Source organism: Gorilla gorilla, chromosome 9 (assembly GCF_029281585.2).
Source record: "Gorilla gorilla gorilla isolate KB3781 chromosome 9, NHGRI_mGorGor1-v2.1_pri, whole genome shotgun sequence".
Classification (NCBI taxonomy): Eukaryota; Metazoa; Chordata; class Mammalia; order Primates; family Hominidae; genus Gorilla; species Gorilla gorilla.
In genome coordinates this window covers 65,078,719-65,100,657 of record NC_073233.2, presented here as the reverse complement: position 1 = coordinate 65,100,657, position 21,939 = coordinate 65,078,719, and the positions used below count along the sequence as shown (strand labels likewise).

At 48.3% G+C, this 21,939-nt stretch overlaps 1 protein-coding gene across 4 annotated transcripts; it reads left to right on the top strand.

The window, feature by feature from the left end:
* Window positions 1–1,156: 1,156 nt before the first annotated feature.
* Window positions 1,157–21,695, top strand: SLC43A3 (solute carrier family 43 member 3). Of its 4 annotated transcripts, none has more exons than XM_055356142.2 (14): window positions 1,157–1,249; window positions 2,005–2,069; window positions 2,285–2,650; window positions 2,969–3,098; window positions 4,614–4,660; window positions 7,269–7,345; window positions 7,578–7,670; window positions 10,765–10,904; window positions 11,984–12,081; window positions 13,552–13,725; window positions 13,927–14,043; window positions 18,529–18,715; window positions 19,351–19,474; window positions 20,753–21,695. In XM_055356142.2, the coding sequence occupies exons 3-14, from the start codon at window positions 2,467–2,469 to the stop codon at window positions 20,855–20,857; spliced, it is 1,476 nt and encodes a 491-aa protein (XP_055212117.1). In that variant the 5' UTR covers window positions 1,157–1,249; window positions 2,005–2,069; window positions 2,285–2,466; the 3' UTR covers window positions 20,858–21,695. The 4 variants fall into 4 exon arrangements, with proteins under 4 accessions (XP_055212117.1, XP_004051201.1, XP_063567281.1 ...); XM_004051153.5 differs by having other exon boundaries at window positions 1,174–1,595; XM_063711211.1 differs by lacking the exon at window positions 1,157–1,249 and adding an exon at window positions 1,471–1,591.
* The last annotated feature ends 244 nt before the right edge of the window (window positions 21,696–21,939 follow it).

Sequence of the window (21,939 nt, the reverse complement as noted above, 5' to 3'; positions counted from 1 at the left end):
GCATGCATTAATTTCAGAGTGTTTGTGTCTTGTAGTAAAATAGAAAATCTTGCATCTTAAGCCCTGTTTGTCCTGGGATGCTATATTTTTGTGGATTTTCTCCCATAAATAATGTTATTTTAAGAAAAGACTTGTTTTCTCTAATGTCCAAATGTTTGTTAAGATGGGGTGATGAGAGCATATGTTTCAGAGTTGGGAAGGTACTGCAGCTTTGTAGAATGACCGTGGGCAAGTTCCTTTGAAATTCCTCCCCAAAGCTGCTTCTCTGGCTCTGTCTACATAACTGCAGACTAGAAAATCCACTACCCTACAATCTGCCTATAGCACCTGCGCCATGCAGGGACCTCATACACCCATCTTATACTTCTTTTATGACAATTCCTATAATTAAGGTACTATTGTCCTCGTCTTACAGGTGGGGCAGCCAAAGAGCTTGCCTCAGGTTGTATAACTAGTGAGTAGCTTGGGGTACAGGACCCCAGCCGCCCTTCCTCCATTCAGTCAAGTCACTAGGGTGGTTGCAGACTTTATCTTTTGTGCTTTGGTGGTGATCTGGAAAATCCTCTGTTCTGGCTGTCCCCTATCCTAACCTCTATTTCTTCCTCTTAAAAAAAAGAGGAGTGGGCTTGGAATAGCTGGAGTTCCTGGGCCCTCAGGGGATCCAGGTAGCTGGGGTTGGGAGTCTACAGACTGCATCTAATACGCAAGAAGCTCTCCCCAAACTGAGCTTTTGGCAAGGAAATGGCCACACAGGCCAAAGAAGACGTCAGCTCACGTGCTCTGGGCTGGAAGGATAGTAAGGCAGCTGCTTAGTAAGTCCTCACGCTGATCACAAGCTCCGATGAGCAATTATATATGTCTTTGATTAATAAAAAATGGGGCAATGAATGAATAGTTAATCAATGCAGTCTGGCGGGAAGGCTCTTTCAGAACCTGGGGGGCGGGGGTGAGGCAGGGAGTCATCTAAGGGGTCTTTGGGAGTGAAAATATGGGGCAGTCCTCCAGGGGATGGTTTCTGAAAAGCCCTCAGTCCTGGTTCTTGGCTTCCTGGTTCTGTGGTTGGGATTTTTTTGGCAGCTCTGGGAGTGTGAAACTGGGAGAGACGGTTGAGCTGGTGAGCAAATAGGAAAAATATGTTCCCTGCCAACCCAGCGGTCAAGGCAAAATGCACAAATAGATTGTGTGTGTCCCTATGCCCTCATGTGCTGTCTGTGTGTCCTCTGGGTGCTGTGTGTGACATTTTCCCTAGGTGGGCCTGAGCGAGTAACAGCATTCAACTAACTTGGTTAGGGGAGGCAGAGGCAAGGGGGCTGGGAGGCTGAAAGGCAGCGAGGAGGGAGGGAAAGACACCGCTGGGGTTCTAGGGGGTTCTAGAGGGAGAAGTTTCAAGAGGGAGAGGTAAAAAGGGCGCGGGAGGCTGTGAGCAAGGGAAAAGAAGAAGGAAGTGATGGAGAGTGGGAGGCCTGCCCCAGCCCCTTCCGGGCGGGCAGGAGGGGGCGGAGGCGAGCAGGGGACTGGGAGGGGCTGCGAGAGGCGCGAATGCGAACCTGGCCCGTGCGGAAAGGGCGCGGAGAACCCCGGCGCGGAGCAGGCGGGTAGGGCGAAGGGTCCCCTTTCGGGCGCCATGGGGCGCCGAGCCCGGGCTGGCCCCTCGGGCTCCTCTGCGGGGAGGGCGGGCCGCAGGCTGGAGTGGGGTGCGGAGGCTGGCGGGGAGCGGCCCCCGGAGGCTTTCCCGGTAGAAGTTGATGCGAGGAAGGGCGGCGGGGACCAGGTTTGCGAGTCCTAGGCGAGGGTCATGGGAGTTGGGGGTATTTCTGGCAGTAGAATGGCCTGCGTCGTGACTAAACTAGCCCTGTGACCTTGGGCAAGTTCCTGAAATCCGCGGGAGCTTTTGCTTCATTGTCAATAAACTGAAGATAACACCAACTTGGCAGCGGGAGTTTGTGTCTTCTGTATGAAATCTCCCTGCCTCTGCACCTGGTTGAGTTGCTGTCATTATTTTAGGGGACGGTATTCAGAATTCGAGCGCAGGAGCTCCGCTTCTCCACCTGCTCCCGGGGAGCTATTGGGTAAGTCGTTTATCTCACCTGTGACTCCAGGTGGCCATCAAGACCTGCCTCTCTACTTGCCGCGTGGTTACTCAAATGCAGTGCCTAAGATGATGTATTGGAGTGTTTATTCCCCACATTTGCTGCCAGCGGCCATGATCATCCTGCCTCTTAATGCACCTCACAAACTTTCCCGCAGGCCTCCTCTTCCAGCAGCCTCTATCTTTATTCTACAGGATCCAGAGAATCACCCTCTGGTGGTTTTTGCCCAGGCCTGAAACAGAACCAGAGAGCTACGGGAAAGGAAGGGCTTGGCTTGCCAGAGGAATTTTCCAAGTACTCAAACGCCAGGCTTACAGCGCCTGTGATCCGTCCAGGAGGACAAAGTGGGATTTGAAGATCCTCTCCACCTCTGCTCATGGCGGGCCAGGGCCTGCCCCTGCACGTGGCCACACTGCTGACTGGGCTGCTGGAATGCCTGGGCTTTGCTGGCGTCCTCTTTGGCTGGCCTTCACTAGTGTTTGTCTTCAAGAATGAAGATTACTTTAAGGATCTGTGTGGACCAGATGCTGGGCCGATTGGCAATGCCACAGGGCAGGCTGGTAAGGGCAGGGATGACTTTTCTAAGGAAGTTAAGTCTGGCTCCCACGTGGTGGCAAGGAGCAGGAAGGACTCTGCCCCCTGCCCGCCCCTCTTTCTATGATGAGAGGAAGGGTCAGCAGCTCTCACCCCACTTGATCTGGGAAGTGCCTGGGAGGGAGGCACCAGCTCCTGAGGGGTAATTAGGGGCAGCCACATTTCAACTCAGCTTAAGGGACAAGTTTGCAACCGACAAGCTGTCTGAGGTGGAGGGGGGCCCAGGCTGTGTGCTCATTTGGCAGGAAGGCTGGGATGCATGGGAGACCTTTTTTCTACTCCAGACTGCAAAGCCCAGGATGAGAGGTTCTCACTCATCTTCACCCTGGGGTCCTTCATGAACAACTTCATGACATTCCCCACTGGCTACATCTTTGACCGGTTCAAGACCACCGTGGCACGCCTCATAGCCATGTAAGTCCCAAAGGCCCAGCCCAGGCAAAGGTGGGTGAGAGGAATCCTTCAGGCAGCAGCCTAGCTTGGAGTGAAATCCAGAGTCAGACAGCCCAGCCACCCTGCCAGGCACCACACCTGCAGCTCGCTCCCAGCAGCTGTTAGGAACAGCCCCAGGCAGTGGGACTCTCTCTAGACTTGCCCACTTCACCACAGCCCCACTTCCATTTCCTTACCTCGTTCCCTGCTCTGCATAAGTGTGGCTTCCCTATCATGTGCTGAACTGAGCCGGAGGCCAGGGTGACTTCCTGTAAGGGCTGGCTTGGAGCCAGGGTTACAAAATTAGCAAAACCTAAATTTGCTCTTCTCTTCCTTCACCCTAAGGATCCTTGTCCTCATCCCCTGCACAGCCTCACATCCAGGTTGCCCAGGCTTCATCCTCATCCTCCTCACCGCCCCCCCTCCCCACCCCAACAGCCAATCACTCCCTAGGGGCTTAGCTAATACGAAGTTTCTTTGGTATTGCCACTGGTGGAATTTCAGGTCCCTTCTGACTGGAGGGGAGACTGTGGGGGTTTCCTGTGCAGATGAGTCAGAAGGTTCGGGATGTGATCTCACACACAGTGTGTTGCTGCATCCTAATCTCGTGCTTGTGGCCAGGCTCAGTGGTAATCAGCGGCCTGCTGGGGGCTGATACAGCTCAGAGCAGGTGCTCCCAGGGAGGCACATGTGAGATCGGCTGTCAGAGAGAGGGACGGGAGGGCTGGCTGGGCCTGCCTTTCCGGAAATAGCCAGAGTAAAGCCAGTCCCTTACAATTTAAGCCTTTGGATGCAGAATGACTGTACCTCAGTCCTTCTTGGTCCTTGGCTCCCTGCTACCTCCCCTTTCTTCCCCTTCCTTTGTCCCCTCCCTCTTCTCCAGCCTTAGGATATTGCTTTTTTATTTTTTTTACTCCATGCCTTACAAGACCCCCAAATGCTAAGGGAGCCTGATAACCTTGGGACTGTAGTCCTGAAATCATAGTACTCTGAGCTAGATCAGTCCGATCATTTCTTTTTATAGAAAAGGCTCCTGAGGCCCAGAGAAGGACAGCGCCTTGCCCAAGGTCACAGAGTGAGGAGGAGTTAGAACTCAAGGCCTTGATTTGCAGACCAGGCACTAACCCCTTTCTCCAAGGGGTTGGGCTGTTGGGGCTTCCAGGTGGGAGGACCTTCGCTTTGCCCATTCTGTCCTGGCTAAGTCCCAAGCCAATAACATCGTCAGCTGAGCTCATTGTCCAAGACTTTCCATGCTAGCCTTGGGCCTCAGAATGAGCAAAATGCACTGTCCATGAGGTCAGGACCACATCTCAATCTCATCACGGCTTCTTGCGCCTGGTTTTGAGCCTGGGGCTCAGAGGCATCAGTGCCCGTTGCATCCCAGGCTGAGAGTGCGGTCAAGTCCTACACTTGTGGGCTGGCTGAGCAGAATCATGTTTTTTCACCCAGGTTTCTCCCTCCTTGACAATATTCTGCTTTTCCTGTTATGTGTTTCAGATTTTTCTACACCGCCGCCACACTCATCATAGCCTTCACCTCTGCAGGTGAGTGCTGTCAGGTGGGTGGGAGGGATGCAAGCTCAGGGGCACCTGGTGGCTGGGGCAGGTGTGAGCAGAGGGCTATAGGCAAGACATACAGACCACATGGTTATTCAGAGATCTGCAGCTTGAAAGAATCCTGGAAGGATCTTGAGCTATTGCTGGTCTGTGAAAACAGTTTATTGAGAAAATGTGAAAAGCAAGGATGATGGAGAGGGATTACTTCAGAGAGTAGAATTTATTCAAAACTTTACATCTGGCCAGGTGCAGTGGCTCACTCCTGTAATCCCAGCACTTTGGGAGGCTGAGGCGGGTGGATCATCTGAGGTCAGGAGTTCAAGACCAGCCTGGCCAACATGGTGAAATCCCTTCTCTACTAAAAAAAATACAAAAATTAGCTGGATGATGGTGCGCGCCTGTAATCCCAGCTACTCAGGAGGCTGAGGCAGGAGAATTGCCTGAACCCAGGAGGCAGAGGTTGCAGTGAGCCGAGATCACACCACTGCACTCCAGCCTGGGTGACAAAGTGAGACTCTATCAAAAAACAAACAAAAAACCCTAAAAAACAAAACAACAACAAAAAACCTTTACATCCTTCTCGTGTGTGTTAAAATGTTCTCTTTCTCTTTTTAATGAAATGATTATATGAATGACCATTTTGAAAATATCCTTACTTAGCAGGGTAAAAGTTGACAACCCTATTGTACTCAAAATCTTTGTTTTCAAATTTCACTAGTCTGTAAGTCTGGAACTCCAATCTGGTTTATTCTCCACCACCCTTCCACCCATTACACAGAGGAGAAACTGAAGCCACAGCAGGACCCCTTGCAAAGACACGTCCATGGCCACAGAGAAAGCACGTGGGAGGTGGGCCTGATGTGGAGGCCTCCTGATCCCTCACTCTTCTTTCTCTCATTGCCTTGGTTATGGTGGCCACGAGATGCCTCCCAATATTCCTTCCTAGTGTTAGACCCATGGCTCAATTTCTGGTTTAGGAAAGAAAGTACATTACTCTTGTGTGTGTAAGCTATGCTAAAGCCTGACAGCATCGTGAGATTGTCTGCACTCATGCTGGGCAAACACAGAGGCTGAGTGTCTTTGTTCACACAGATCTCATGAGATGGCCCAGCACCTCAAACCAATTATTTCAAACCACTCTCCTTATCAAACCAGCATCATCTACTCTAAAAGCCTGTAAATGATTTTTAAGCAACTGAATGTGGAGGTGGTGGCTGGGTAATGTTTGACTCGTGCTTGCAAATCGTCTGAGCAACAATCCTCCTCTTCCTCCATAATATAGGGCTTTTCGGTTTTGAAAAAAGCATTGAGCCCATAAGGACTCTATTGTGAAAGGAGTCTCCAACCTTTAGTAATAGGAGAGATGTACATTTTATAAAGACAGAAATTGAATGGTAAACTGTGTGAATACTCTAAAATTAGCTCTTGGCAGTGCTTCTTAAGGTATAGCACGGTAGTTAAGAGGATGTTAGGGGCACACGCATACTACGTGAACTACACTAACAAACATCAAATCACCTGGTAGAACAGCTATTCCCTTTTTATTTCTCTTTCCGTCCTTCTGATTTCATGAAAGAATGTCTTCATGTGGGGCCAGTGTGATTTTAACACTGATGGGAAGAGCAGGTCTTAGGCTTTGAACATTCTAAGGTCAAATGCATCCAGCTACAATTGAATAACATTGTTTTCCTTTCATTGTATTTATTTTGACAGTTACTTTCTATTCATGACAAGCAATGCCAGTGTTTTCATCTACAGTAGCGATATAAAGTGTCCTTTAAAAATAGATATTTTTTGGATAAAAGTGAGTCAACTTAAAACATTTTAGCAAATAATAGGACAGGCATAGGTTATGGCCAGAATAATGGTGGGCAGAAGTCTGGTTTGGGGAGGAAGAATTTGTCAAGGGTTCCCCTAGCCCAGCTCTTGAGCTTTTTTGCTGTGGTCTCACACTTACCAGACATGTTATAACCATTTGTTTGCATGTCAGTCTATTTACGGGCAAGGACTATCTGACTCATCTTGCATTTCCAGTGCCAAGCACAATGCCTGGCACCAAAGAAGTGCTCAGAGTTTAGTGAACAAAGAAAAGACCATGGTCCTTTTCTCACTCAGTTCTCGTAGCACCTGAGACAGGAAGAGCAGGAACTGTTGTTCCCATTAAACAGATGATTGAGGCTCAAGGCCAATACCATGAATTAGGGAATGGGCTAGAGGGTTGAGCCAGGGACCTGAGTCCAGGGTCTTCTTTTCCTGGAGGGTCAAGGATGAAAGGGAGAGGCAGCTTGTGGTTTACTGAAGGAAGAGAGAGGTGGCTTCACTTAGAGCTCTGCCTCTGTCTGTAGACTTCCTGGCCTGCCACAGACTGAGGACCAACTTTGGTTGGGAAGAAGGTGGCTCAGAAGACTTCCACAGAGATATCTGGGGAAGCCTTGGCCGGTATCCTAAAAACCCTTGAAGGACGCTGGAACGCTGGCTAGAATTGGGGCCTGGATACCAGGATTGTTGGGAATTTGGAGCAGGTGGGAGCAGAGTTTGGGGCTCCATGTTTGGGTTGCACTATGACACCACCCTACTTCTGACTTTGATGGTCCAGGCTCAGCCGTGCTGCTCTTCCTGGCCATGCCAATGCTCACCATTGGGGGAATCCTGTTTCTCATCACCAACCTGCAGGTGGGAGCCTTCCCTAATCCCAGGCACTCGGCAGGGTGGAGGGAAGGTGGAGGGAAGGAGAGACCCTTTTCTATAATTGGCTGCCTCAGATGGGGTTGGCCCAAGCTGAGGTGGGAGCTCTAGCGGTGGAGGGTGAGTTTGGGTATAAGGAGGGTCTGCCACATGCTGGGTGCTCAGGAAGTATCTGTTTCATGAATAAATAAGTGATCCAGGCTAGTCCTATCATCCCCAGATTGGGAACCTATTTGGCCAACACCGTTCGACCATCATCACTCTGTACAATGGAGCATTTGACTCTTCCTCGGCAGTCTTCCTTATTATTAAGGTAAATATAGCAACAGCCTACATTCATTGGGCACTTGTATATGCCAGACACTTGTCTTGTAAACCTGCATTATTTCTCTCCATCAACTCGGTGAGGTAGGTACTGTGTTACCCCCATTTTACAGATGAAGCATTTGAGTCTCTGAGGTTAAAAAGCTTGTTGAAGGTTCTGCAGCTAGTAGCCGTGATACCGGAACTTGAACCCAGGCTTGTCGGTTCTAGAGCCTGAGCTTGTAACCGCTAAGCCCCTTCTTCAGACTTGCCCAAGCTTTTGTGGCAGTGGTCATAATGTGCTTGGGCCAGTGTTGGGTAGAGGCTGGGGGACCTTTAGAGTGGGGCGTTTGCTGCTGTGAGCTTCTAGTTTGGACAAGAAGGTGGCAGGTGGCTAGTGGGTACAGCAGGGGCAGACACAGAGGCTTGTCCAGCTGTCCCAGTGGCTGATGTTGAGGTATCAGGGGATGAACTGTTGCCAAGGCTATTAGAGGTCAATCAACAACCATTCTGCCTTATTCATTGCGAACAGTTTTATCTGGGCAGTGACCCGCTTAGCCCAGGGGATGAATCCTGATTGATCAAAGCCAACCATGGCAATCCATTTACCTGTTGCTAGTGATAGGTGGAGGTCAGCATATGATCCAGTCCTTTTTAGTGAGATAAAGGGAGTGTATATAGTGGAAGATTCAAGGGGACTTTTCTTCCCTGACGGAAGGTGAAAGCAGAGTAAAAACAAAGTCTTCCTCATTGAATGTTGCGGTGTGAGGATGTGATAGCTGGAGTTGTGGCAACCATGCTTCAATTATGAGGCAGCAAGCTGGAGGACTAAAGCCAGCACACCACAGATGGCTGAGTGAAAGGAAGGGAAGAGCGTGGATCTCAAGCCATCCAACCTGGGACTTCTCTCTGGGCTTAGTGTTAGGTCACAGGCAGTTGGCACTGCCTGCAGGTTATGGGGGCAGAGAAGAGGATCTCTGACAGTCACCACCCAGACATGAGTCTAGCTTAGTCCCATAAGCTTTGGAGGTTTGGAGGGTTATGCAGAGACTGAGCCCCTGAGGCTCTCAAGCCTTTCTACTCCTGGCATAAGAGTCACTTTCTGGGTTCTCCCTCCTAGCCCTGGAGAACCCAGATGGCTGCCTCATCTTTCTTTCCTCTCTTTATTTTTATTTTATTTTATTTTTTATTGAGTTGGAGTCTCACTTTGTCTCCCAGGCTGGAGTGCATTGGTGGGATCTTGGCTCACTGCAATCTCTGCCTAGTGGGTTTAAGCAATTCTCCTGCCTCAGCCTCCTGAGTAGCTGGGACTATAGGCGTGCCACCACACTCAGCTTATTTTTGTATTTTTAGTAGAGATGGGGTTTCGCCATGTTGGCCAGGCTGGTCTTGAACTCTTGACCTCAAGTAATCCGCCTTCCTTGACCTCCCAAAGTGCTGAAATTACAGGCATGAGCCACCATGCCCAGCCTCTCTCCTGTCTCTCTAGAGTTGGAAGGGGAAAGGGAGCAGGAGCAGGAATTCTTAGTTTAATCTGACTTTGCTGCTGCTTACTCTGTCAATTTATTGAGCAATTCACTGCACCTCTCTGGACCTCAACGTCACTCTCTGTAACATGGGAGGAGGTTGGGCTAGGTCGGTGGTTTTCAAACTGAGCTGCTCAGGAACTTAGGGATTCTCTTTGATGTCATACCAGTCACCAAGGAGAATAAAGAGGGAGATGACTGGCAAGCTCCCCATTGGTGTGTTTTGTAAGATGAATTTTTGTGTAAAATTTTCTTTGAACAAAAGGCCTTTGCTGTCGTTGGGGGAAAAAAGGCACTGGGCTAGAAGATCTCTGGGGAGCCACACGAGGAGGCTCCACCGGCTGTGGGGATGGGTCATATGAGGACTCCTCTACTGCCGGGTGTGTCTTGGGGTGGGTGGGGGCATGTGTGTACCAGGTGTCCCTAATCAGCTTACAGGATGGTTGGTGATGGCTTGTACTAGGACTCCTTAGAAAACAGGGTTCCAGCCCCTGCCTCTTCTGCTGATGTTTTTGTATGCAATAAAATATACATAACATAAAATTTACTATCTTAACCTTTTTTTTTTTTTTTGAGACAGAGTCTCGCTCTGTTGCCCAGGCTGGAGTGCGGTGGCAGGATCTTGGCTCACTGCAACCTCCGCCTCCCGGGTTCAAGCGATTCTCCTGCCTCAACCACCCAAGTAGCTGGGATTACAGGTGCGTGCCACCATGCCCCACTAATTTTTGTATTTTCAGTAGAGACGGGGTTTCACCATGTTGGCCAGGCTGGTCTGGAACTCCTGGCCTCAGGTGATCTGCTTGCCTCAGCCTCCCAAAGTACTGGGATTACAGGCATGTAATCATGTAATCATATCCTCTCACCTCAGCCTCCCAAGTAGCTGGAATTACAGGCGTGCACCACCACGCCCAGCTGATTTATTTATTTATTTTTAGTAGAGACGAGGTCTTGCTGTTTCCCAGGCTGGTCTCAAGCTCCTGGACTCAAGCAATCCTCCTGTCTTGGTCTTCTAAAGCACTAGAATTACAGGCAGGAACCACTGAGCTCGGCCCTGCATAGTGCTCTTAAAGTTCATCCATGTTGCAGCATGTGTCAGAATTTCTTTTCTTTCCTTTTTTTTTTTTTTTATTTGGAGGCAAGGTCATGTTTCATTGTCCAGGCTGGGGTGCAGTGGCCCAGTCATGGCTCACTGCAGCCTCAAACTTCTGGGCTCAAGAAATCCTCCCACTCGGCCTCCTGAGTAGCTGGGACTACAGGTGTATGCCACCACACCCAGCTAATTAAATAAAAATTTTGTAGAGAAGGGGTGAGGGTCTCACTATGTTGTCAAGGCTGGTCTTGAACTGGGCTCAGGTGATCCTCTTGCATCCCAAAGTGCTGGGATTGTAGGTGTGAGCCAGCATGGTTGCCTCTTTCCTTTTTTAAGGCTGAATAATATTCCATTGTGTGTATAGATCACATTATGTTTAGCTGTTCATCTGCTGATGGACCCTTAGTTTGCTTCCATCCTTTGGCTATTGTGAATAGTGCTGCTGTGAACGTGGGTGTGACACTGACTTTTTCCTTCTCCTTCTGCAGCTTCTTTATGAAAAAGGCATCAGCCTCAGGGCCTCCTTCATCTTCATCTCTGTCTGCAGTACCTGGCATGTAGCACGCACTTTCCTCCTGATGCCCCGGGGGCACATCCCATACCCACTGCCCCCCAACTACAGCTATGGGTAAGGACTATCTGGTGATTGTGGGCCAGAGCCCCTCATTGGCCCTAGGGTGGGATGGACAGGGCAAAGCAAACCTATCACAGGAGAGGAGGAGGACTGGAGCAGTGCATCTGTTAGCTGTTGCTGCATAACAAACTATCTCAAAACTCAGCAGCCTAAAACGTTAAGCATTTATTATTTTTCACAAGTCTGTGGGTAGCTGGCTAGTTCCACTGATCAGGGCCAGTTGTAGATGATTTTGACAGGGCTCATTCATGCATCTGATCATTTGGAGGATTACATGGGGGCTGGCTATGCTAGGATGGCCTCACTCACATAGGTTTGGAGTGACAGGGATGCCTGGGTCACGTGGCTGTCATCCTCCAGCAAGCCAGCGTGGGCTCATTCACACCGTGATTTCAGGGTTCTGAAAGAGTGCAGAAATGCACAAGCGTTCTTGAGGTTTAGGCTTGGAATTGGCACAACCACTTCTGCTGCATTCTTTTGGCTGAAGCAGTTCACAAGGCTGGCCCAGATTCAGGGCATGGGGAAATAGAGCTGCAAAGTCTCATTCAAATTGGGGGAAATACAGAGGAGGTGAAGAAATGTGATCATTTTTGCAGTCACTTGCCACAAGGAGTAGAGGAAGGGCATTCCTTTGCTGCTCACTTACTAATTGTCAGACCCCATGTGCTCCCTGATTTCATCCTCACAATAATCCTCTGAGATATCCTTATCTCCATTTTCTAAATGCAAAAAATGAGGCTCAGAAGGGTTAAGTCTGAGCCATCTTTCTGTTGCTAGGAAGAGGCAGAGCTGGGATTTGAACCTGGGCCTGCCCTACTTTTTTCATGCTTCCTAAACTTTGCTGCATATTAGAATCACTAGATTCACATAGAGATCTTAGAAAAGGAAGCCTGGCTCTCACCTCCAGACATTCTGATTTAACTGGTCTGGTCTGCAACCTGGGCATCAGGGTGGCTAAAAGGTGATTCCAAAGTGCGGTGGAATGTGGGATTCACCATACTATTCCCTCCAGTCTGAGTCTCAGGTTCGGCTCACAGTCCTTGGCCTTGCTGGTGGGGCTTTTGTTTCCATAGCCTGTGCTCTGGGAATGGCAACACGAAGGAAGAGAAGGAAACAGCTGAGCATGAAAACAGGGAGCTACAGTCAAAGGAGTTCCTTTCAGCAAAGGAAGGTGAGCCCTGCTGGCTAACCCATCTCTCCTCCAGACCCAAGCCTCTCCTTGTGCCTTTCCTGGCCCCTCACCTCCAGAGCTCCCCCAGGGACCCAGAATCAGGAAAGGCAGGACACAAAAAGGGCCTTAGGCATCTTCCCAACCCTCTCACTTAATGGAGGGTCCAGGGCTTTCGTCTCTTTTCTGTCCCTCTTTTCTCTATTTCGCATCCCATCACTTCCCCACCCCTTGAAGCCCGCCTTCCATGGGTTGCCTTCCCTTCCCCCCACTCCTCGGTTCTGCCCTCTTCTGTGATGCCATTGCACTAAGTCTGGTACAGTGCCCCCATTTCTCCAGGTCTCCTGGGTCCGCCCTCTCTTATTGTCCCAACTCTATCACTGCTTCCTTTCCTTCCTTTCTGTTCCGCGTCTTTGGTTACACACATCACAAACCACAGCTAGCTACAGTAGAAATAAGAACGGGGTGGGAGAGGAGATGGGAGATGCAGGTCGAAGGACAAAAAGGAGCAGATGAGCAGGATGAACAGGCCTAGAGATCTAATGCACAGCACGAAGACTGTAGGTCATCAAACTGCATTGTGTTTGGGACTTTCCTAAACAAGTAGATTTTAACTGCTCTTGCCACAAAACAGGTAGAAATGTGAGATGATGGATATGTTAATTTGCTTAACTGTAGTAACCATCTTAGTAGCTATATGTATCCTATGACCTCATATTGTATATCTTAAATATACAGAATAAAATTGATTTTTTTGTTTTTATTTTTACCATCTGACAATTGGATCCAAAACATGTATTTATTTATTTATTTTAAAGAAAGAAGAATAGGGTTCTGGGAAGCTTCCAAAATCAAGGGAGGACATTGAACTTGCCAGGGTGTAGGACCTATTTTAGGTTAAGTCCGTCCTAATCTAAACTCATGGCTGGTCTGCCTTGTTAGGAGGAACCATCTCATTGGTTAACCTTGAGAGAGGAACAGAACACTGAATTCACGGTCCCATCTGGACCATGAAGATTACGGTAGAGGAAGATTTCCCAAAGAAACTCAGGATACTGGTACCAAAAGAAAGGGAGGCGCTGAGGAGCAGGTTAGAACAGAGTATCCACACTCATTCTCCTCTCCCTTCTGACTTTCTCCTCTCCTTGTCGTTCCTTTCACCTTTCTCGCTGAGAAAGATCAGGAAGGTATTACTGCAAGAAGTGTCATTGACCAGGCTGTGAGAGACAGATCGGATTTCAGTAGACAGAGAAGAACACAGAGGGTCATCCAAGGTGGTAGGGCCAGCATGACAAAGCAGGGAGGTGGGGATGTGTGAGTCCGAGGCAGGTGCAGAGCACGCCGGGTGAGTTCTGGGAGCCAAGGGTAGAAGGTGGGCCCGGATCTGAAATGTTCCATTGAAGCCTCCACACTCCCCATCCTACCTGTCCACTTTCCTCGTAATTCACGCCCAGATCCTCCTCTCCCCATTAGAGACCCCAGGGGCAGGGCAGAAGCAGGAACTCCGCTCCTTCTGGAGCTACGCTTTCTCTCGGCGCTTTGCCTGGCACCTGGTGTGGCTGTCTGTGATACAGTTGTGGCACTACCTCTTCATTGGCACTCTCAACTCCTTGCTGACCAACATGGCCGGTGGGGACATGGCACGAGGTATGTGGTAGGGCTGGGAGGTAGCCCATCTGCATGTCCCAGCTGGGAACACAGAGCCTCCCAGCAGGGCTGTACACACCAGAGGAGGGTCTGATGGTGTGGGGAGGAGGGACGTGCGGACAAGGGTAAGGTGGGAGAGTCCCTGCCTGGAAGGGAGTTTTGGAAACTTCTCATCAACCAACCTCTCTCTTCCTTCTGCAGTCAGCACCTACACAAATGCCTTTGCCTTCTCTCAGTTCGGAGTGCTGTGTGCCCCCTGGAATGGCCTGCTCATGGACCGGCTTAAACAGAAGTACCAGAAGGAAGCAAGAAAGACAGGTGAGATGCGGGGGAGGGCAGGGGCTGGTCAGGGAGCCAGGAAGGGAGGTCTTCATTTACCCCATGACATCTTCTCTCGCTCTTTTTTTTTTTTTCTTTTTTTTTGTGATAGAGTCTTACTCTTGCCCAGGCTGGAGTGCAGTGGTGTGATCTCAGATCATTGCAGCCTGCACCTCCTGGGTTCAAGAGATTCTCCTGCCTCAGCCTCCCAAGTAGCTGGGATTACAGGCGTGTGCCACCATCCCCCACTAATTTTTGTCTTTTTAGTAGAGACGGGGTTTCACCATGTCAGGCTGGTCTTGAACTCCTGACCTCAGGTGATCTGCCCGCCTCAGCCTCCCAAAGTGCTGGGATTACAGGCGTGAAGCACCACGCCTGGTCTTCTCTTTTGTTCTTAACCCTGTCTAGTTGCACTCATTCATTCATTAAAACACTAGTCACTGAGTGATAGTTATGTGTCAGCCATGGTGCCAGACACCAGGGATTCAATGACAGACAAGATAGATGTGTTCTTTTTCTCAAGGTGTTCTCAGTCTAGAGGGTGGAGAAAGGCAGGTAGTCAGGCAGTTATAATCTGTGAAGCAAACCCACAGGGGGCCATGGGGGGCATAAAGAAGCGCACATAATCTGTTCTAGGTGAGAATGGGATTGGTGTCAGGGAAGGCTTCCTGGAGGAAATGGCACCTAAGCCAAGACCTGAAGGATGAGTAAGGAGGGAGGAGATGAAGAGGTGGGGCCTTGGAGAGTGGCCCAGGAGCACAGTGGGGTCAAAATGGTGAATGAGAGAGTGAAACATTGAGGAATCTGGGCAGATGAGTCGGACTGGCTAGGGCACAGAGCACTGGGGAATCTTAGGGAAGTGGCTGGAGAGAGAGAGGTAAGAAGGGGTCAGGCTGTTTACCACATCAGGGAGTTTTGGCCTGATCCTTGGACCTGGTTGGAGGAGTAGAGGTATGCTGAGGTATTTTAACCTGCTGGGTCAGGAGGGACAAAAGTAGACTAACATTTTGCATACTTATTTCATCTATCCCTTCCCCCACCCATGCACCTGCTTCTCCCACACCTGCTAGAGTTTTCAAAGCAAATCCCAGACATCGTATCATTTCATCCGTAAATATTTCTCTGTACCCGTAAATGTATCTGTAACAAATAAGGCTTCTTTTACTTAAACATCACCATAAAATCATGATCACACCTAAAAAATAACAATAATTTCTTCATATCATCTACTGTGCAGTCACTGTTCAAATTCCTCCAATCATTTCAAATACATCCTTTTACAGTTGGTTTGTTCCAATTAGGATCCATGCCTGGTCCATGCAGTGTATTTGGTTGCTGTGTCTTCTATAGATTTTAAAATCTAGAACAGTCCTCCCCACTACCTTTTCTTGTTTATTTGTTGAAGAAACTGGGTCATTTCCCCATATTTTGGATTTGGCGTTGTTTTAATGTGTCATTTAAAAGTATTCTTTTCCTTGGGTATTTCCTGTAAACAGCAGGATTAGAAGCTTGGAGGAAACGCAGTTTAATTTTTTTTTTTTTTTTTTTGCCGTGAATAACTCAGCGGTAGAGCTATGGGTTTCCTCTGTTCTCCCGTCAGCAGCCCCTGGTGTCTGTTGTCTTGTTACGATGTTAAGATTGATCAACTGGTTTAGACATTGCGAGTCTGATCCATCCACTATAAAGTTTCCCATCAACCATATACTTAGTGATTTTAGGAGCCATTAATGATCAATGCCTAGGCCCCTTATTTCATTAGGATCGCAAAAGGATGATTTTCTTTTCTTTCTTTTTTTTTTTTTTTTGAGACAGAGTCTCACTGTGTTGCCTAGGCTGGAGTGCAGTGGCGTAATCTCAGCCTACTGCGACCTCTGCCTCCCAGGTTCAAGCGATTCTCCTGCCTCAGCATCCCGAGTAGCTGGCATTACAGGCGCCCACTACCTGGCTAATTTTTGTATTTTTAGTAGAGATGGGGTTTCACCATGTTGGCCAGGCTGGTCTCAAACTCCTGATCTCCGGTGATCCACCTGCCTCGGCCTCCCAAAGTGCTGGGATTACAGCCACTGCCCCTGGCCAAAAGGATGATTTTCTATTTCTATCTTCTGCTTTTAATCACTAAAATTCTTCTAGAAAGAAAAACATTCCTTACTATTTTGTTACCCAGAAATAAATGCTTGGTTTACACATTTATTTACCAGTTTGAAATATGAGTTGGTGCCCTAGTGACCTTCAGGGATGGCTACTAATTGTTTCTTTTATAATATTTCATTTTAAAATATATTTGACATGTTTTAATCTGTTCTGTCATGATTCTTCTTGATGCTCAAATTGTCTCACCTTTGGCCATTGAAAACTTTACCAACCCAGAATCTGTGTCTTTTAGATGAAATCACATTATTTCTAGAGAGTTTCCTTACTTTCTAACACCATTAAATGTTCAGGTCCATTTCACTAGGTGTGTTTCTTGCCCTAGACATGAAATTGTCATTTTTCCCAACTAGCCTTGGGTTTCTTTAATTGGAAATGGTAGAGACTACAGTCTGGATACTGAGGTTTCTTATTGCTCCTGGGTTGTCACTGCTTTTGGGTTTTGGATAGAGTTAACATATATATAATTTTTTTTATAAGAAAATATCATAAATACTTAATACTGATATTTTTATTCAAATTTTTATTTCCTTGATTTTACATTTGTAGCCCTTTCTCTTCCTCTGATAATCTTGGTTCCTAACATATGCATATATAAATGTACATACACATATATAGTATTTGAAATATAATTACTGGTTTTACCAATATTGATGTTACTTGATAACAATACAATTGCTAAATACTGTTGCTACTTCTTTGTTTCCTTTTTTCTGTCCTTCCTTATTCCTTTCTCATCCTTAGGATATATCCCATTAGAGATGTACAGTCAAATTGCCATATTTTCTTTTTTATTTTTAGTGATGAGGTCTCACTCTGTTGCCCAAGCTGGAGTACAGTGGTACGATCATGGCTCACTGCAGCCTCAACCTCCTGGGCTCAAGCGATCCTCTCCCTTCAGCCTCCCAAGTAGCTTGGACTACAGGCATGCACTACCATGTCTGGCTAATTTAAAATAATTTTTTTTTTTTTTTTTTTTTTTTTTTTTTTTTGTAGAGGAAGGTTCTTTGTTGCCCAGGCTGATGTCTAACTCCTGAGCTCAAGCAATCCTCTTGCCCTGGCCTCCCAAAGTGTTGGGATTGTGGGTATGAGCCACCACACTGGGCCAAATTACTGATTTTAAGGGTCACTAATTTGGTATAGAGTTATGTTCATTGGTTTCATTTTATTTTGTTTCTGATTTTTAAAGATTGTTTTACTTGTTTTCTTCCTATTATTATTTTATTTTATTTGTAAAACATTTACATATCAGACATTTACATTTTCCCAAAGGTAAAACTGTGAAACAAGATATATTCAAAGAAGTTTACTTTCCCTCTCTGTTTCTTGTACCCCTTTTCCTCTTCTTTAGGTAACCATTTTTATTTTTTTAAATATAAACATTGTGTAGGTGTATATACATGTATTAGTCTGTTTTCATGCTGCTGATAAAGACCTATCTGAGACTGGGAAGAAAAAGAGTTTTAATTGGACTTTCAGTTCCACATGGCTGGGGAGGCCTCAGAATCATGGCAGGAGGTGAAAGGCACTTCTTACACGGTGGTGGCAAGAGAAAAATGAGGAAGAATCAAAAGTGGAAACCCCTGATAAACCCATCAGATCTCGTGAGATTTATTCACTATCACAAGAATAGCGTGGGAAAGACTGGCCCCCATGATTCAGTTACCCTCCCCCACTGGGTCCCACCCACAATACGTGGGAATTCTGGGAGATAGAATTCAACGTGAGATTTGGGTGGGGACACAGCCAAACCATATCAATACATTTCCCTCTCTTTTAGATAAAAGGTAGTATACTGTATACACTATTCTGCAGAGTTTTTTTTTTTGATGTAACTCTATCCTGAGGGTGCAGGGACCTCTCATGCCTTTTAACCACTGCCTGGGTCTCCATTACATGGCTGCAGCGTAGTTGCCACAGCATTCCTGTACTGATGACTATTTGGATTGTTTCCAGTCTTTTGCTATTACCAGTAGTGTTACAAAGAGGATCTGGGCTACATGTTCAGGGTGGGGGGGGGGGGGGCAGATGTGTAGCCTGTCAGGAGGGTATTGCAGTAATCCATGACTGAGTTAATGGTAGTTTAAAGCTAGGATGAGTCAGTGGGGTTGGAGAGAAGTGGGCACATTTGAATGATATGTAGGAGGTGAATGATCAGCATTATTGATGAATTTGAGGTGGGGCGTGTGGGGAAAGGATTCGAAGATGACTCCCAGGTTTCTGTTGGGACAGTGGATGGATAGTGGCTCCTCCCCTTTTTCCAATCTTCCTTGGCCCTTCGCTGACTTCTGTTGGGTTGGCCTACAGAGAGCTTCTTTTTCCTCTCTGTTCGCCCAGGTTCCTCCACTTTGGCGGTGGCCCTCTGCTCGACGGTGCCTTCGCTGGCCCTGACATCCCTGCTGTGCCTGGGCTTCGCCCTCTGTGCCTCAGTCCCCATCCTCCCTCTCCAGTACCTCACCTTCATCCTGCAAGTGATCAGCCGCTCCTTCCTCTATGGGAGCAACGCGGCCTTCCTCACCCTTGCGTAAGTGGCCTTGGGGCGGGCTCTGTGGAGACGGACACACTGGGGCAAAGAGAAGCTGGAGGTAAAGAAATTTGGAGGCAAGGCGGGGCCTGGAGGCAGTCAGGTGCGGGAGACTGGGTCTGGGGGCAGGTGTGGAGGGGGTGAGACCAGAGGTGGTGGGAAGGATAGAACATTCATGCACTTGAGCCTTTACATCTGCGGTGCCCTCTCCCTCTGTTTTCTACCTGGTGAACTCGTATTCATCCTCTGAGGCCCACTTCTGTTTCAGTTCTCCAGGGAAGAGATGGAAAAGTGTCTTCCCTTCTTTGTGCCCTTAGTACTCTAGTCTTACTTCCTTTGCTAGTGCGTGCATTGTCTGGCGTGCCATCCATTTACATGCCTGTCTTTTCTTCCCTGGTGCAGCCTGCATGAGGGCCCTGTCTGTTTGTCCAGGGCCCCGCATGTGCGTTCTCTGGGTTCTGTGGGTCAAATGTCTGAGCAGAGCTGAAGAGGGAAAGGCCAGACAGGTGTGGTTGGAGGGCAGGCCTAGGACAGGGGAGCTGGGGACAAGCGGCCGACAGCCCCCAGAGGCCAGGCTCCTGCTTGGAGGGAGGGTCCCTGAAGCTCACTGGAACCCCTCTGGTTTCTCTCCCCAGTTTCCCTTCAGAGCACTTTGGCAAGCTCTTTGGGCTGGTGATGGCCTTGTCGGCTGTGGTGTCTCTGCTCCAGTTCCCCATCTTCACCCTCATCAAAGGCTCCCTTCAGAATGACCCATTTTACGTGAGTACTGGGAGGATGGGGATCCCTGGCAGGAGGCCTGGGCCTTAGGCCTTGGCTGCCCCAAATCTGGCTGTGATGGCCTGGGTATGTAGCATGGTGCAGCTTCCCAAAGGGTCTGTGTTATTCAAGTATTTGGGGCAAAAGTATTTGTGTGTGTGGGGAAACAGACATTCTGGAGTAGGGTGGGGAATTCTCACGAAACTTCAAGCAAAATCCTGAGACCTCAAAGGTGTTTCCTGCTTGTGGTGAGTGCAGGCCCACCCTGGCCTCTCCCCTAGGCCCACACAGGGTTTCCACAGTTGGCCCCAGGGACAGGACCTCTGTGCTTTTACCTCTGTGTCCTTACACCTGGAGGGATGCTCTGAGGTCCTGCTCTAGGAGGTGGGCATGAGTCTCCTGCTCTTTGGAGAAACTGAGGCTCAAAGAGGTTACTTATGTGTTCAGAGGCACCAGCTAAGGAGCAAAAGTCAACTTTGAATTCTGTGTTTTGACCACTGCACAGCTCTATTTGCCTTATTTTTTATTTTTAAAGCAGCAAATCTTAGAATAGGAGTTTAAATCCGTCACTTGGAGAAAAGAAAGACTAAATGTTTTTTGTTTTTGTTTTGGAGACACGATCTTGCTTTGTCACCCAGGCTGGAGTGCAGTGGCACAATCTCGGCTCACTGCAGCCTTGATCTCCTGGACTCAAGCGATCCTCTCATCTCAGCCTCCTGAGTAGCTGACACTACAGGCATGTGCCACCATGCCAAGCTTATTCTATTTTATTTTTTTGATAGACACTGGGGTTTCGCTATGTTGCCTGGGCTGGTTTTGAATTCCTGGCCTCAAGCGATCCACCCGCCTCTGCCTTCCAAAGTGCTGTGATTACAGGCGTGAACCACTGTGCATGGCCAAAAGAGTAAACTTGAAATCTGAGGCGAATGACTTGATTGTGACATCAGGTGACCTAGTAATCAGCTGTGTATTCTAGCTGGTGCCTCTACCAGCTTCCCATGTGACCTTGAACATGTCATTGAATGCTCGCTAGGCCTCTGTTTCTTTATCTGTGAAATGGGCTTGATATTCCTCCTCTACTCCACCCGATAGTGCAGAATGAAAAGTAACTGAAAGTCCTTCCTCCAGGGCACCATAGTGTCTGGGTGAAAAGTAGAATATAAACTCGGTAGACTTCTGGTCCCTTCATTGGTCATGGAATGGACCAGTGCTTGCTTCATTGAGCAACAGTTCTGTTGTTCAGAATTCCTGGATTTCACCTCACTTCTGCTCTCCCTGCAGGTGAATGTGATGTTCATGCTTGCCATTCTTCTGACATTCTTCCACCCCTTTCTGGTATATCGGGAATGCCGTACTTGGAAAGAAAGTCCCTCTGCAATTGCATAGTTCAGAAGCCCTCACTTTTCATCCCTGAGGATGGTTTTGTTCATCTTCCACCACCTTTGAGGACCTCGTGTCCCAAAAGACTTTGCCTATCGCAGCAAAACACACATGCACACACACACAAAATAAAGACACACAAGGACGTCTGAGCAGCAAGAAAAGAATCTCAGTTGCCAAGCAGATTGATATAACACAGACTCAAAGCAAAGGCATGTGGAACTTCTTTATTTCAAAACAGGAGTGTCTCCTTGCACTTAGCCTTGGCAGACCCTTGACTCCAGGGGAGATGACCTGGGGGAGGAAGTGTGTCAACTATTTCTTTAGGCCTGTTTGGCTCCGAAGCCTATATGTGCCTGGATCCTCTGCCACGGGTTAAATTTTCAGGTGAAGAGTGAGGTTGTCATAGCCTCAGCTATGCTTCCTGGCTCTCCCTCAAGAGTGCAGCCTTGGCTAGAGAACTCACAGCTCTGGGAAAAAGAGGAGCAGACAGGGTTCCCTGGGCCCAGTCTCAGCCCAGCCACTGATGCTGGATGACCTTGGCCTAACCCTGGTCTGGTCTCAGAATCACTTTTCCCATCTGTAAAATTGAGATGAATTTTGGTGTTGAAGGTTCTTCCTGGAGCAGATGTCCTAGAAGGTTTTAGGAATAGTGACAGAGTCAGGCCACCCCAAGGGCCATGGGAGCCAGTTGACCTGCTTGACCGAAGGATTTCTGACAGACCATCTTTGGGGATGTTTTCCTCTTCAAGAAGGGATATAAGTTATTTACTTTGGGCATTTAAAAGAAAATTTCTCTCGGGAATAATTTTATAGAAAAATAAAGCTTCTGTGTCTAAGGCAACTACTGTTTCCATCTCTCTAGGCTTTGGGCCTGGGCTGTGTGTGTGTTTGTGTGTTTGTGTGTATGTGTATGTTTCTGAGGAGGCCCTACCCTGGCATGAGAAGAGGGTAGGGAATCTGGCTACACATCCTAGTGTGGCAGCTGGACCCAGAGGTGGGGCAGGAACCCTGACTGTGATTCACCCCGCTGGTCCTGGGATGTGGGCCCAGAGACTTCCTCCCCCAGGAACCCCTCTGCTTCCTCT

Bases quoted from the DNA above. Each gene is read 5' to 3' on its own strand.
- SLC43A3 (XM_055356142.2), top strand. From the start codon at position 2,467: ATGGCGGGCCAGGGCCTGCCCCTGCACGTGGCCACACTGCTGACTGGG. The intron at 2,651-2,968 runs GTAAGGGCAGGG...TTTCTACTCCAG, and splicing joins CAATGCCACAGGGCAGGCTG to ACTGCAAAGCCCAGGATGAG. The intron at 13,726-13,926 runs GTATGTGGTAGG...TTCCTTCTGCAG, and splicing joins CGGTGGGGACATGGCACGAG to TCAGCACCTACACAAATGCC.